This window comes from Marmota monax, unplaced genomic scaffold, assembly GCF_021218885.2.
Source record: "Marmota monax isolate L192 unplaced genomic scaffold, Marmota_monax_Labrador192_F-V1.1 WCK01_AAM20220418_F8-fsc00311, whole genome shotgun sequence".
Taxonomy (NCBI): Eukaryota; Metazoa; Chordata; class Mammalia; order Rodentia; family Sciuridae; genus Marmota; species Marmota monax.
The window spans coordinates 244703-260818 of NW_026694601.1; the positions used below are offsets into that span (position 1 = coordinate 244703).

Here is a 16116-nt window from a genome sequence, read left to right on the forward strand (position 1 = left end):
CTCATACCCCAGCTCTTCTTGCTCAAAGTATGACCCTTGACCTTCCCTGACAGGTAGCTTCAGCATGCCTGGAAACTGCTTAGCAATGCAGATGCCCCTGACCTACGAAACTCCAGGGGATTCCAATATATCATCAAGCTGGAGAATCGCTAGTTCAAGTCCATCTTATCGCATCCCTGGACCTTCCTAGCTTTACCTTCTTCCTAGACAATATTCCCCCAGGTCATCATTTCCATGACCTGTTGTCACCTATCTGGCCCTACCCCTCTGACACGAATGCATTAAGAAATTTTAGCAGGGGATCAATCTAATCCCTCACTCATTGGCTCTTATTTTTAATTTTTTTTTTTAGTTATAGGTGGACACAATTAGCTTTATTTTATTTTTTTTATGTGGTGCTGAGGATCGAACCCAGTGCCTCACGAATGCTAGGTGAGCGTTCTACTCTGAGCCACAGTCCCAGCAGTGGCTCTTATTCTTGAGCTGCCTGGTGTGCTGTAGCAAAACTCATGGCCACAGGATACCACTCAGAGTACCTGTCTCCTGACAAGAATTTGACACTGCCCACCCTGCAGGCCTATCCTCTGGCTATCAAACAGCTCCACCCCTCAGTCCCTCCCTGTGGATCCATTGCCACCTCTTCCCACGTGCCCTGCCTTCTCCCCCTGACATTATGGCAGGTAGCTTTCTGAATCACTGAAAATAATAATACCATGAGGCAAGGATTCCTCCAATTTCTCTTCCATCTGCACACTTAATGGGCATCTCACTTCCTCCTTTTCTGAATCGGTATCAGAGTCTATCTGAGGCTTATCTGGGGCTCATCTCTCGAGCTGCCCCAGTCATCTCTCTGCCACCTGCATCAGGTCATCAGCCTGGCCTATCACTCCTGTGCTTCCTTCCTAATTCCCTCCCTGGAATTCAAAAACAAACAGCAATTATATGACAGCATTCTCAAACAAAAAATTTAATATATATAGAGCATCTATATTATGTAACATAGTACAGACGTGATTTTGAATTCTAGCTCTCTGATTACTACCAAGGAAGTATTGGTCAAATTCTTTATTTTTCCTAAACTTCAGCCTCTTCTGTATAAAAAGGAATATCCTAACATCTTTTGTAAGATTATTAAGAAAAGAATTTGATATTACAAATGTAAAACTTATAGCAGCAATAAAAGCTTGACATATTAAATAGAAATAGTTTTATTTGATCCACATTTTATACATATATTTAATATTTTTATTTAAATAATTTGAGTACTCTTTAAGTATCATTAAACATTTTATACTTCAAACTCTTACATTATAAGCAGAAATTACAGTGAATGTTCCAAGAAAAGTCATGACAAGAATTCCTTACATGCAGGTTTGATGGTGAGAAAAGTCCAATGTTTCCATGATACAAAATTACTATTAAAAGAGAATGATTGACCCGGGCATGACGATGCTTACCTTTAATCCCAGAAGCTTGGGGGGTTGAGGCAGCAGGATCACAAGTTCAAAGCCAGAATCAGCAAATTTGTGAGGCCCTAAGCAACTGAGCAAGACTATTGTTTTTAAACAAAATATGTAAATAAGGGTGAGATGCTGGGATGTGGCTCAGTGGTTAAACATCTCCCTAGTACAAAAGGGGAGCAGGGGGGAAAGAATGATTGAGAAGATAAATCCCAAAAACAAAACAAAAGAGAAAATCAAAAGACAGACCAAAAAAAAAAAAGAAGAAAGAAAGAAAAAGAGGATAAATTCCATGATTCCCTCTTAATAAAATTATGTCTATTTTGAAAACAATCAGTGGCCTTCTACACTTTCTCAGCTTTCTTTTTTTTTTTTTTTAATTTATTTTTTAGTTATCCGCGGACACAACATCTTTGTTTGTATGTGGTGCTGAGGGTCAAACCCCAGCCGCACGCATGCCAGGCAAGCGCGCTACCACTTGAGCCACATCCCCAGCCCCACTTTCTCAGCTTTTTTATCTTCTTCCTTTTGTTCCTTCCCTGCAAACTGATTTCCTGCAAATCACCAGTAGCTTCCACGTCAGCAAATCCAATGGTATTTCAGTGCTCTGGATCATTTGGTTGTTTTATTGAGGGTCTGCTCTATACTGAATTCCCAGCATGAAGCCAACAGTGGAAGTGGTCATGGAGTTTTTCCCATGCAACAAGCTCTTATTGAGCTCCTCCAATGTGCCAGGCACTGTGCTATGTAGATACTGATGGACAATGCCATCCACCAATGACAGCCTGCCCCTACAGGCATTATGCAGAACCTGGTATAAGCAATGAGAGTTGGAGAGCATAGGAGATGGAAAACTCCTATGGGAAGCAAGGGAATCCTAGAAGCCACCCTGAGGAGATGACACTGAATTTAGTCTAAAACACAAGGAGGGACTAACCAGTGAGGAGATGAAGAAGGATGGTCTCGGCAAAGAACAGCATGTGCAAATAGTAGAAGCACAGTACCAGACAGGCCATCACAGTCACAAGGCACTATAGTCACGTAGAAGAGGACATTGGAGGCATTTGTGGAAGCTTTCCTGAGGGAAATGGCACCTAACTAAATCATAAGGGATGTCCAGGTATCCATTAAGGAAATAAAGGACATCCCAGGAAGATAATGCAATATGTGCAAAGGCACAAAGTATGGTATCTTGGGAGAATGACAGATACATACAGATGATGACTTAAGTGAAGGATATAAGGACATAGTTGCACCTGAGGGACATCACTGCCATGTTTAGTAGTTTGGAGTGAAAATGATAGAAATCACTGAAGGAGAGAGAGAGAGAGAGAGAGAGAGCGAGAGCGAGCATGTGCACTAGTATAATTTGGATCTCAAGTGTCCCCCAAAGATCTGTGGTAAAGGCTTGGTCCCCAGCCTGGTGCTACTGGGAGGTGATGAAGGCTTTAAGAGGTGGGGCCTAATGGGAGGTCTTTAGATCACTGGGGATGTGCCCTTGAGGAAACTGTGGAAGTCTGGCCCCTTCCTCTTTCTTTTTAACTTTCTGAACATAAGGAAAGCAGTTTTCATCCACCATGTGCTCCCCCACCATTGCCACCCAGCACCCTACCGAAGGCCTAAAAGCAATGAGTCTGCCTGATCATGGACTAAAATCTGTAAAACTATAAACCTTTTCTCCTCATAAGTTGATTATCTCAGATGTTTGTGATAGTATCATGAAGCTGACTAATACAAAAAGAGAAAGAGATTTTCCAGTTTTGAACAACCACTCCAACAGCTATGTGGAAGATGCCTCAGGGGAGTGAGACTGGAGGTGGAAAGACAAGTTAGAAAGAAGGCTGGGATGAAAAATGACAGATCTTCAACCAAGGCCATGGCTATAGGATGGGGATATATTTTAAAAGCCAGACTGATGGTAATAAAGTAGTACTTAACAATACAAGCTTTCAAGTCTGACAGACGGAAGTATGAATCCCAACTCTGCCCTTTACTATTTGTGTGACCTTGGGCAAGTCATCAACCTTAGAATCAATTTCCTTACCTTGGAAATCAGGACAATTGCAAAGCCTAACTTATAGTTGTTGAAAGAATGAAAGAACATATTAAAATGACACAGCCCACCACCAAGCACACAGGAATGCACAGCAAATAAGTACTACCATCCTTGGCATCACTAACCAGGTATAAGTCCTGAAACAGCACACAATTTCTCTGGGGCTTCTGGCTTGCTATTCCTTTTTTAGAGGGGAGGGGGTACCAGGGATTGAATTCGGGGGCACTCAACCACTGAGCCACATTCCCAACCCTATATTGTATTTTATTTAGAGACAGGGTCTCACTAAATTGCTTTGTGTCTTGCCATTGCTGAGGCTGGCTTTGAATTCAAAATCCTCCTGCCTCAGCTTCCCGAGCTGCTGGGATTACAGGCATGCACCACGGTGCCCGGCCTGGCCTGCTGTTCCTATCAGGCAGCAGAGACAGGCAAAAGTAGGTTAGGAAGGAGACCCAAAAGAGAATGCGCTCATTTGTTGAGTGCGAAGTGCCCACTGTTGGAAGATACAATCTTCTATGGGTCCCTGGCACTCACCATCTTGCTGTGTGAGCCAAGAATATAAGACCCTGACTTCTTTTTACCTGAACCACTTTTCAGGGTTATTTTTGTAGCAAGCAACCTTGAAGGATGAGTTTCCTTAAAGGTGACAAAGAGTAGACATGCTTACTGCTTCCGCAATAAGCAGTAGATCCCCCAGCTCAGTGTTTCTCAGCTATAACATAAACCAGCATCATGTGGAGCATCCGTCTGGGCTCATTATTTTGCCCCTGAGGATCCTGGAGGCAAGAGGAACTGATACAAATATGCTGATGCTCATGCTACTTGCTGGGCCCTGAGCAATAAAGTTCTAGATCTCTGTCTGGCCCTGCTGTCTTGTGTCTTCTGCCAAAAATTGTATATCAATGACAGGTTAATTTATTACTTTATAAGCTGAGAGACTTGAAGTCTTCAGTGTGTGCATGGCAGATAAAACCATAAGTACAAATGACATTGCCTAGAGCCAGGTTTAGTGGTGCAAGTCTATAATCCCAGTGACTCAGGAGGCTGAGGCAGAAGGATCACAAGTCAGAGGCCAGCCTCAGCGGCTTAGCAAGGCCCTATGCAACTTAATGAGACACTGTCTCAAAATGAAAAAAAAATTAAAAGGGCTGGGAATGTAGCTCAGTGGTAAAGCGCCCCTGGGTTCAATCCAGAGCACAAATAAGTAAATAAATAACATTGCCAAGAAAGAGGTCTGAGGCAGCACTCTATGTGGCACCAACAAATAAAGGTCAAGGGTAAGAAAAGGAGCTCCAGAGGAACTCAAAAAGGAGACTGAGGGCTGAGGTTGTAGCTCAGTGCTAGAGCGCTCACTGAGCATGCATGAGGCACTGGGTTCAATCCTCAGCACCACATACATGTAAAATAAAGATACTGTGTCCACCTAAAACTAAAAAAATAAATACTTTTTTAAAAAGGAGACTGAACTGGGAATGTAGTGGTAGAGCATTTGCCTCACATGCCCTAGGCCCTGAGTTCCACCCTCAGCACTGCAAAAATAAAGAAGGAAGGAAACCTAGAAGAGAGTAGGTCCCTACAAGCCCAGGGTGTAGAGTTTCAATCAAAACAGAGTAGGTAATAAGATCAAATGCTTCTTAAGATCTAAGTAAGATGAAGACTGAAAGTGGCCACTGATTTAGCAACTAGGTCACTGGCAAGAAGTATTTCAGTGATGTGGTATGACCAGAAGTCAAATTGAAGAGATGAATGGAGGCAAAGAAATGTAACAAAAAACATAAGGTATTTCTAGAAATCTTGGCTGAAAAGGAAAGTGAGGGCAAATGAAACTCTTTGTTTTTTGTTTTTGCAGTTGGGGATCAAACCCAGAACCCTGTGTATATACAAAGCAAGCATTCTCCCACTGAGATGTACCCCCATTCCTGAATAGAGGTATGTAATTTGAGTGATCATATATTGAGAACAGAAAAGGAAAACAACGACAACCCCAAAAAAAGTTAAGAACAAGGAAAAGGAGGACGGATTCAAGATTCTGAAGGAGAGGCGAGGAAGGCCATTCAGACTCCAGGTGAAAGGCTGGTCTTCCCCCACTGAGATGGCATTACACAGCCTCAAGCAGGCCAACCTGCTAACTCAAGTTGTATGGCCCATATGGTCTGTCTTTAGGTGAATGGTGCCCTATCGCTACGGAGAGACTTAGCAGGTTTCCTTAATGGCCATTTTGCTGGGTGTCCAGCAAGCCCAAGATAAAACACAGAGTGTATTTCCCAAACTGGATTATTTTTTTTTTGGTACCGGAAATTGAACTCAGGGGCACTCGACCACTGAGCCACATCCCCTATTTTGTATTTTATTTAGAAACAGAGTCCCACTGAATTGCTTAATGCCTCACCATTGCTGAGGCTGGCTTTGAACTCAGGATCCTCCTGTCTCAGCCTCCCTAGCCGCGGGGATCACAGGCATGCACCACCATGCCCAGCCAAACTAGATTCTCTTGAGGTGCCAACAGGTATGTTCTGCATACAGGTAAGTTTAGAAAGTGTTACCCTAAACTCTATAAAAAGCCAGTTAGTAGAAAGACTGAGTGTGCTCTGCCAGCAAGAATGGACCTTTGGAGCCAGGCGTGGTGGCACATGTACATAATCCCAGTGACTCAGGAGGATGAGGCAGGAAGATCACAAGTTTGAGGGCAATCTGGGCATCTTAGCAAGACCTTGTTTCAAAATAAAAAATGAAAAGGGTTGGGGACATAGCTTGGTGGTAGAGCACTTTTGGATTCAATCTCCAACACTACACACACTGGAAAAAAATAGATCTTTGGGAATGGGTGTCCAAAGGGAAGAGAAGTCAGCTGGGGGAGATATAAGGTTTCACCCTCAAGGTACTCAGGATAGAAAAGACTCCTATGAGAAGATACCATGATGCACTAAGTAGGAAAATTAACTCATATTTGCTGGACATCTCTGTGAAGTTTTATATTGACACAATTTTTTCCTTGGCCAAACTTAAGTTCCTGAAACTTCTCTTAGGCCCATCTATGCACTTCTTTGTAAAATTCAGTTTTAGCAAAGAACCCTGCTAAGTTAGTTTACCAAGAACTCTGCATATCTGATTCCTGCCCACCCCCATATCAAATCACAATCAATATCTGATCAGGTTCCTCATCCCCCACCATTCCCCCAGGTGATGCCTGGCCACCCTGGCCTATCTTCAGCAAGAATCCTGCTGGGTCCATTTTGCCAGAATCCCCCTTACCTCTTAGTAATTTTTCATCCACTAACACCCACCCCCACTCTTCTCCGTTAGCTTTAAATTTCCGCTTGTCCATGTTGAATTCAAGTTGAGCCCAATCTCTCCCTCCCATTGAAAAATTCCATTGATGACAATCATGAATAAAGTCTGCTTTACCACTCTTCACAAAGTATCATTGAATAATTTTTTTTTTCTTTAAAACGATCCACCTATTTTACTCTCCCAATTCTTGAGGCAGACTCAAGGACTTGCCTGGTACTCTGGGCTTAGTAAGTGATGGAGTTCAGTTCTCTAGATTTGAGATCTAGCTCTCCTGCCCATACAATTCAGCTCTCCTTAGACCTTAAAGCAGCACCAAGGGTCTGGGCTAGAGAAGGGTCATACAATTGCCGACCCCTCTTGCAGCCGAGACCAGGGCAGCCACCCAGGCCTGCCAGGGTAGCCTGTGGTCTGTCAGAGAAGGTCCCGATGTACCTTAGCCTTCTCAGTGGCAGGTTCATTATTGACTTTCCAAGTACCATCAGCTCCCAGGGTCCTGGTCCCTTATAGTTGGGTCTGGAAGAAGTGGCCAGGGAAGAAGGCAGCAGTGGATCTATTTGCAAGCATATCTCTCTTTGTTGTACTGGAGAGTAAGAACAAGAGAAGAAGGGAATTCCTCACACCTTTCCAATCCAGATCCTTTGAGAGTCTGATGGAAGCAACACAGCCTCTCCATAAAAGGGCACACATACACACACACACACACACACACAAACACACAACCGTTTACTGAGTTTCCAAGTTCATACACCAACCACCACCACCCGCGACCCCCAATCAGGCCAGGCCTCTAAGGAGCATACATCAGAATCACCCAAGATGCTAACTAAAAACGCCCATCTCCAAGCCCCACAGCGATTTTCATTCAGTTGGTCTGGAGCAAGGCCTGGGAGGCTAGGCTTTTGACCTGCGCTTCGGAGGATTTTGGCGCTGTTGTTCACAAGAGCCACTTTTGAGAAAAATCGACTTTGGGGCTGAGGCAGCCCCCTCCCCCATGCTCCAAACTTTCCCCATCTAGCTGGCGTACCAACCTCCTCCCATTATCTCCCGCGGGCCTCAACCTCGCCAGGGGTCGTGGAAACCTGTGGGAGACCCTGTGCAACTGACCCTGCCGCCTGGCCGTCGCCTTCGCGACAGCGCCACGACCCCGGGAGGCGCAGTGCGGCGGCCGCCAGGGGGAGCAGTGCTGGGGAGGGAAATGCAGGGAGGGGGCGCCCGGCAACCCCGAGCTCGGAGCCCAGCGGCGGGAAGGAGCTAGAGCGAGTCAGGGAGGAGGCGCGCGGCGGCGCGTAGCCCGGGCGCGGGGGCGGAAGCCGGGGGCGGGCCGGGCCGGGGCGGGGCCGGCGGGCTGGTGGCGAGCGCCCGGGGAGCGCGCCCGGGAGCGAGGAGGGAGGAGCGAGGGGAGCGCGGGCAGCCGCCCGCCCCCGCCCCCGCGCCGCCCGCACGCAACAGTTCCCCCAAAGTTGCAGTCCGGGAGGCGGGCGCGCTGGGGCAGCCGAGGGGCGGGCAGTCGGCTGGGGACGCGGCCTCGCGGCCCAGCGTGAACAGTCCCGGCTAACGGCGGCGGCGGCATGGGCACCCGGCAGACCAAGGGCAGCCTGGCGGAGAGGGCCAGCCCCGGCGCGGCTCCCGGCCCCCGCCGGGAACGGCCCGACTTCTGGGCGTCGCTGCTGCTGCGCGCCGGGGACAAGGCGGGGCGCGGCGGCGCTGGGCTGCCCCCCTACCACCGGCGCGTCGGCATGGTCCAGGAGCTGCTGCGGATGGTGCGCCAGGGACGGCGGGAGGAGGCGGGGACGCTGCTGCAGCACCTGCGCCAGGTGAGCGCGGGGAGGGGGTCGGAGGGCGAGCCGGTCCCAGGAGCGCCCCGCCCCTTCCCGGGGACGCCCGGAGCTGCGAGGGGCACTGCCCAGGATCCCCCTTGAGCGAGGATGGGGGCCCGCCTGGCAGCAGGTGCCTCGGTGCTCCAGCTGAATTTGGGGCCTCAGGGTAGGGTAGAGGAAAGCTGGCCGGGTGAGGCCCGCTGAAGTGAACCTGTTGGACCAATATTTGTTTCCGCTTATTTCCTCCGCATATCTCCAGGGATAGTTAGTGGGAGGGGATGCAGGGATGCGTGCCTGGTCTGGTCCAGGGCTCTTTTCTTTCTCTCTACCCACTGATCATCACCCTCTGCCAAGGGTCCTCGAGGAATGCACAATTGTCTGCTGATCCTCACCTGCTGCCTACTGAGGAGAAGTCCAAGGGCATGGCCCTAGGGCTAATAAGACACCGGTCCCTAGGTTGTTTACCTACCTGAATTGTGGTTCAAGAGTTTCATCTCCCCGTACTTTGATAGGTCCTCAGGAATGAGCGCTTGTCAAAAGTCTAAAGCCTGTAGACACAGGAGCTAGGTTTGGTGTACTGGCCAGCAGGAACTTCAGGAGGCTGCTGGACTCTGCCTTCAGCCTGGTCCTGTCTCACTGGTTAGGGACAGTTCTGCAGATCTGGCTAGTTCCCTCTGTTTGGGGGCTGCCCTGGGCTTGATGGTGTCACCTCTTTGGCTTGTTTTTCTTTCTCATTTCTTTTTGAGGAAAGGGGTGGCTTGTGCTATGGATTTTGGTGCATGGGAAAGAGGCAGGAGGATGCAAAGCTGCCCTGTGAATTGCCAAACAGGTTGTCTTGACCTGGCCTCCAGGATAAACATGTCCAAGCCCCGTATTCCTGCTAGATTGACCCCAGTAGAGATGCATATGGGAGAGGGGGAACCTCAGGTGACCTTTGTGAGATCCTCCCATTACTGATGAAAGAGGCTATAGGAGCGCCTTCTTGGGAGGAAGATCCAGTCAGATCCACATCTCTCCTGGGTTCCGTAGCACCCCCCGCCCCCCCCACACACACATTTTTATATCTGGTGAAGTGTTACCCTTGAGTGTGTGTTCCCAAGGCATGCACCGCACAAAGAAAGGGAAGCAGTGTTTTGGGGACTTGGGAAAACATGAGGCTTCTACCGTTGCCTCTGCTTTTCCAAACAACATCCAGAAAGATGACCCAGACACTGCTGGATCCGCAGGTGCCTTCCCTAAATTGAATCATCAAAGAAAGATGACATTCCATACCACTTAACTTCGGTGGCAGCTATTTCTCTTTGTCTCCTGAATTGGAAATCAACATAAGGCCTTTATGGTAACTCTTTCATTTCAAACAGAATAATGGATTTTCCAGACCATCATATCTCATTTGCACACTAGATAGTAAGAAGGCTTCACTGATCACGTGCTGTTCCCTGGTCGTGGGAGGGGTGCTTTGGGAGATCCACAAACCCTTCTTAGGGATTAAGAGAACATAGTGAAGCCAACATCCTCAAGCTCTAGTTGGAGGCCCACAGGAGGAGGCTGGACTCAATTTGTGCTCCCCAGTGTTCCCACGGTCCTTGACAGGGAGCACTTCCTCTGCATATGGGTCTTACTGGTCTGCTGTCACCCTCAGTGGCAGGACTAGGAGGGCTGATGGAGGAAAGTAGGGGTTAATCAGACTTCCCCTCTTTTCTGGGGCTCCCTTGACCTCTGGCTGATGGATGAGGGCTGTGGGTCTAGAGGGATGCCCCACATTGTCTGGAATGTAGGGATCAGGACCCCTCCAGGAAATGGTAAATGGGCCCCGGGCAGTGTGGGAGGAGAGCCCAGCAGTATCCAAATGTCCATGACAAATGAGAGGGGGTTTTCTAGGGCTCTGAGACCCACAGGAGTAACGTCCTGCTGAATTTGTGCTGCACACTGAAGTGGCTCTTTCTCTCAAATTGTATTTCATTTCCAATTTCCTCCTCTAATCTGGAGGTACTGATGTTCAGAAAGGGATGATCAGTCAGTGAGAGAAGTGAAAATGCGCAGGATCTTGAGGGTCAGACCAGGGAGAACTTGTTCTTAGCACAGTAGGCAAAGATGGGGTTCGCACAGTGCAGGGTGCTCAGTCCCTCCAGGATATTGTCTGGGATCTTGAGGAACAGGGTCAGGGAGCCACAGCAGCCAGAACAGTGATGATCACCCCATTTGCATAACATGTTCTCCTATGTTTGATACGTGTTTGGTGGCCAAACGTGTGTATGTTCAGAGCATGCACAGAGTTGGAAGGGACTCAGGTCCTTAATACCTGTGGTTCTCAACCTCTTTTGAGTTGTTGATCTTCCTATTTTTTGGGGGGGTCGGGGGAGGGGAGCAGTAATTGGAGATTGGACGCAGGGGCACTTTATCACTGAGCTGTATCCCCAATCCTTTTTATTTTTTACTTTGAGACATGGCCTCACTAAGTTGTTGAGGCTAGTCTTGAACTTATGATCCTCCTGCCTCAGCCTCCCAAGATGCTGAGAATATGCATGCGTCACCACACCTGGCTGGGTCCTTGATCTTCCTAAGACCCTAGAAAAGCTATACATACTCTTCCTAAACACATGCACCCCCATACACACAGTCCTGAAAGGCATTTCAGAGGGTTCCCAGAGACCCTTATCACGGTCTACAGAGCCTAAATTCCAACTCACTGCTCCAGTCTGATAGCTCCGTTCCCCCTGTTGTGTGATTTGCTTCAGACGGGGTGGGGGGGGGGGATGGGCTGATGGATCGTGGCTGCTGGTGCCATCCCTGAATGCCCCTCTTTTATGTCTAGGATTTGAAGAATGCTTCTTTGCTTGAAGTCTCTCCAGCTTGCTACTTGCTGGAAAGGTATCAGGAAGCCTTTCTCAGAATTCAAGGGTGCAGGCAGGATGCCAATTAGAGAGCAATCCCCTTCCCTTTAGGGGTAGTATAATTAGAGAAGAGCTTGGGGCCAGGGATCAAGCCTAGGTGGCTTAGTCTGCTGTTACCTCAGACCCACAGATAACCTCTCTGTGCTTTCTTGTCTCCCAAAAAAAGGGGATCTGGGGTACTGATCAGATCAAATGCTAAAAAGTATGTGAAATTGTGTTGACACTGCCAGTCAAGACATATTCTGAGCCAGATGCAATAGCACACATAGAAACCCAGTTACTTGGGAGTGTCAGCCAGGAAGATTAGAAATCTGCTACTAACCTAGGCAACTTAGTGAAACTCTGTCTCAAAAAATAAAAAAAATTGGGGGCTGGGGCTGTAGCTCAGTGGTAGAGCGCCTGTCTCACACATATGAGGCACTGGGTTCAGTCCTCAGCACCATATAAAAATCAATAAAGATATTGTGTCCAAGTACAACTAAAAATATATTTAAAAAATTAAATTAAATTAAAAACTTAAAAACAGACTGCAGATGTAGCTCAGTAGTAGAGCACTTGCCTAGCATGGGTGAGGCCATAATTTTAATCCCCAGCACTGCAATAAATAAATAAGGCTTGTTTTCACAGCAACCATAGTAAGAAATAGGAAAGTGGGGCTGGGGCTATGGCTCCGCAGTAGTGCACTTGCCTAGCATGTGTGAGGCACTGGGTTCGATTCTCAGCACCACATATAAGTAAAATAAAGGTCTATCAATAACTAAAAATACATATATTTAAAAAAAAAAAAGAAATAAGAAATAGGAGAATCTGCCCTACTTGGGATATAGCTAGGCTAGAGACAGGGTCATGGCATCCTTTCCTTTCTGAGAAGTTTCTGAATTCTCTCTACCTGGTCAAGGTTTAGTATGGATCAGAAGTTTGGAAATGGTCTGGAGATTTCTCGTGGGGACAAAAAGAAGCTACTTTGGAGAGAAAGTCCATTCCAGTCCTGTTCCCTATACCCCCTCTCCACAGGCCTTCCCCTGTGCCAGATGGCTCTCAAGGCTGGGTCTCAGGCTTGCCATCTCTAAGGAGTTTTGGGGAAAGAAATGACCTTCTGTCTTAGAGAGAAGGTGAAGAGCTAGGCTCCTGGAAGATGGGGTATCATCTCATCAGCCCATCAGTTTCTCTTCAATCTCCCAAATTCCACACTGGGAACACCACTGTTGAATTCTTCATGGAACACCAGAATAAGAGGTCTGTTGCCCTCTGTCACAGGTTGCCCATCTCTACATGTTCACCAGATCCCTACTAGGTTGGTCAGCTTTCTGTTAGTGTGACAAAATATCTTGAGATCACTAACTTATAAGGAGGAAGGTTTACTTGGTCTCACAGTTTCAGAGGTTTCAGGCCATAATTGCAGGGCCCCATTGCCATTGGGCCATAATGAGGCAGAACGTCATGGCAGGGAACATAAGGCAGAGGAAGCTGCTTACCTCTTGTCAGCCTGAAGCAAAGAGACACAGGAAAGCTTCAGAACAGTTGCACTATCCCCTTTAAGGACATGCAGCCAGTGATTGGAAGGCCCCCAATAAGCCCCACCTCTTAAAGGTTATACCGCTTCCCAGTAGAGCCATGTAACACTAAACTAAGGCATTGCACCTACTTTTCCATAAAGAGAATGTGATTGGGTTGGTTTACTGTCAATATAGCGCACCTCTCCTGGGCAAAGCTGTTCCAGTGTTAGCCTGCCCGGCCTCACCCAGCAGTGTGGTTTGGACTGGAATTCCTGATGCTTTCTGCTGTCCAAGATAGCTAAGCTGGCTTCACTCTGTGCTTGAGAGCAAGAGCCACATCAGCCAAGCGAAAAAGAATCACCCAGGACTTCAGTGTCATGCATGTCCTAAGAGGAGTGAATAATGGAGGCCCTCTGGTGACTCCAGGTCTCTCCTACCTAGAGATAGAAAGATTAGCAGGATGACCTTTAGAGGTGACCTTTTTCCTCCTACACCCTGGCTAAGAAAATCTCTATAGGTGAGTTGGTTGGAAGGCCACCAGTCACTGATCAGGGAAGTCTCCACTATTGGCCTTGCCCTTATTCTTCCTCCACCTTAGAGTGCATTTCCTATTTCCAACAAATGTACTTTCCCTTTCCAAGGCCATCTTCTTGTGCATGTCAGCCCGGACGCTGAGATCCAGTCGCTGTTTAGGTACTACCACCCTGGGTGTCATTTAATCATCTATACACAGTCTTTCCCCTGCTGACCATTATAAGTCTTGTGCTTCCTGAAGATGTAGACCTGCCACCACCATTAACCATGGAATAATATGGAAAACCTGCAGTCTTGGGATTTTCCTTAGTAAGTCTGTGCCCTGTGAAGATGAGTACACACGTCTCCCACCACTGCCATCGTGGTCTGTCCTCAGAAGGTATTTGGGTGACCTAGCTACCGCTGTGGATCTGGATGCTGATTTACCTGGGTGTTGTTACTATCATGAGATTCTGTGTTTGCTTTCCAAGTAGCTCGATTTCTGGGAGTGATATCTGCGGGGCCTGGTTGTTCCTGGCAGCCTGCCAGGCGGTGGTGTTCTTGGAGAGAGGAGTGGCATGGTGCCTGGCCTTGGTGGCACTGCAGGATTCCATCTGGCAGGTGCAGTCTGGGGCCTGTGCTGAGGTGGCAGGAGAGAAAGGGAGCCTGGTAGAAGAACCGGTCTCTACCTTCCTGATCTGTTCCTGTGCTGAATCATATGTGTTCCCTCCACAAAGGAATCTTCCTTTTTAAAATTCACCGCTCTCTGACTGAGCTGAATCCAGACATTTCCAGTGATAATGATACGGAAGGATTCTGAGGTCAGGGCCTGCTTTATTGGTTTCCAAGGCTCCAGGGACACCAGCCAGGGACCTGGCAGTCTCTGTAGTGACCATGCATGAACACAGGGCCTGTGACTGGGCCAATTATCCTGGCTTCAGAGCCTGGTGGGGCAGGGGTAGAGGTCTTTTTTCTGAAAGAAATACCACCTCCTCAGAAAGGACCAGAAACTGATTTGTCATTTCTCTTCAGCCTCTGCCTGTGGATGTCCAGGGTGGTGCACGGCCTCTCTCCTATCTTCTCCAGTGTCATTTTATTTCTAGGTTTGCTTTCTTGGGGCAGAGGTCATAGATCAGGTACTTGGAACATGGTCAGTATTCAAGAAATCCTTACAGACTAGATTTTAAATGTCTCCTCAGCCACACTTCTGCTGGCCTCTGTCCCTGGAGATCCAGCTCAGGAGCCAGCTGTGTTTGGATCAGACCTCTTAAGTGTTTCCACCCTGAGCACAAGCCAGGGTAGCTCTCCCACACCTGCAGGTCCAGTGGTCTCCCTACTCCCCGTGCTCAGGTGCCAGCGACTGCTCCTACATCCTACCACCTTCTGCAGGCAAGAGGCTCCTTGCCAAAGGCTTCCCCACCTGACTTGTGTCTCTCTCCAGCTTCCCCATCAGGATGCCCAAGCTGTGCAGTCAACATTGGAGGAGATCCCCTCCCTGAAATGGGGATCTTCAGACAGCCCTGTGGCTCCCTTTCCCTACCAGGAACATCACTGCAGGTGTCACATGAGAAAACACACACACACACATTTACACACATGCTCCATACCCTGGCTCGTCCTGTCCATGTTCTTGCCATTCACCTTTGTCTCCTCAGGCTGCTATAACAAAACACCAGAGAATGGCTTATCAATAACAGAAATTGAGGGCTGGGGCTGGGGCTCAGCAGTAGCACACTTGCCTGGCATGTGTGAGGCACTGGGTTCTATTCTCAGCACCACATATAAATAAATAAAATAAAGGTCTATCAGCAAACTTAAAAAAATTAATAACAAAAATTTATTTCTCACAATCTAGAGTCTGGAAGTCCAAGATCAAGGTGGCATTGGCAGATTTAACATTTGGTGAGGGCCCCGTGTTCTGTTTCATAGACGGTGCCTTCTTGAGTGTTCTCACATGGGAAGGAGTAAAGGTCTCCTTGGGGCCTCTTGTTGTAAAGACCCTGACCTCATCACCTCCAAAGGCCCTATTTCCTAATACCCTTACCTGAGAGGTTAGGACTTCAACATACAAACTTGAAGGGGAAGGGCCACAAACACTGAGATCTTCCACTATCTTGTCCTCTTCTGCTAAGAGAAACTAATAAGGTTGGGGGATGGGCCCCGTTATCTAGAACAGTGCATTCAATTGCTGTATCTGGGGCTCACCACTACTAGAAGAGACCTTGGCACGCCAAGCAGGGGTGGAGTCCCCTTTTTACAGCGCCTGCTCTCCTCCCCACCACACCCACCCTGGCCCTGAGCAGTGCCCACGTGGCTCTCTGGGAGCATTTCCCAGCTCTTTTTTGTTGTTGTTGTTTTTTTACTTTTATTAGCTCAGGCTCCTGGCTGCTGCAGCCATATGGAGTTCTGCCGACAGCTGCTGCTCAAAGGGATGTGGCATTTTGATGTTTCTAACTTTATCTTAACGAGGATAGACAGAGGAGTCCAGCTGAGAGTGGAGAGTACCGGAGTATATTTGCCTGCAGAGGTGGTCTCACTGGGCCTGAACCCCATGTGCTATGATTTGATTATATCCCGCAAAAGGCCATG

At 48.0% G+C, this 16116-nt stretch overlaps 1 protein-coding gene across 1 annotated transcript in view; it reads left to right on the forward strand.

The window, feature by feature from the left end:
• Positions 1 to 8191: 8191 nt before the first annotated feature.
• Positions 8192 to 16116, forward strand: part of Lrrc75a (leucine rich repeat containing 75A) — a 42854-nt gene continuing 34929 nt past the window's right edge. The window contains exon 1 of the mRNA XM_046422091.2: positions 8192 to 8621. Within this exon, the coding sequence (XP_046278047.1) occupies positions 8376 to 8621 (246 nt within the window). The 5' untranslated portion in view covers positions 8192 to 8375. The remainder of the gene's footprint in view (positions 8622 to 16116) is intronic.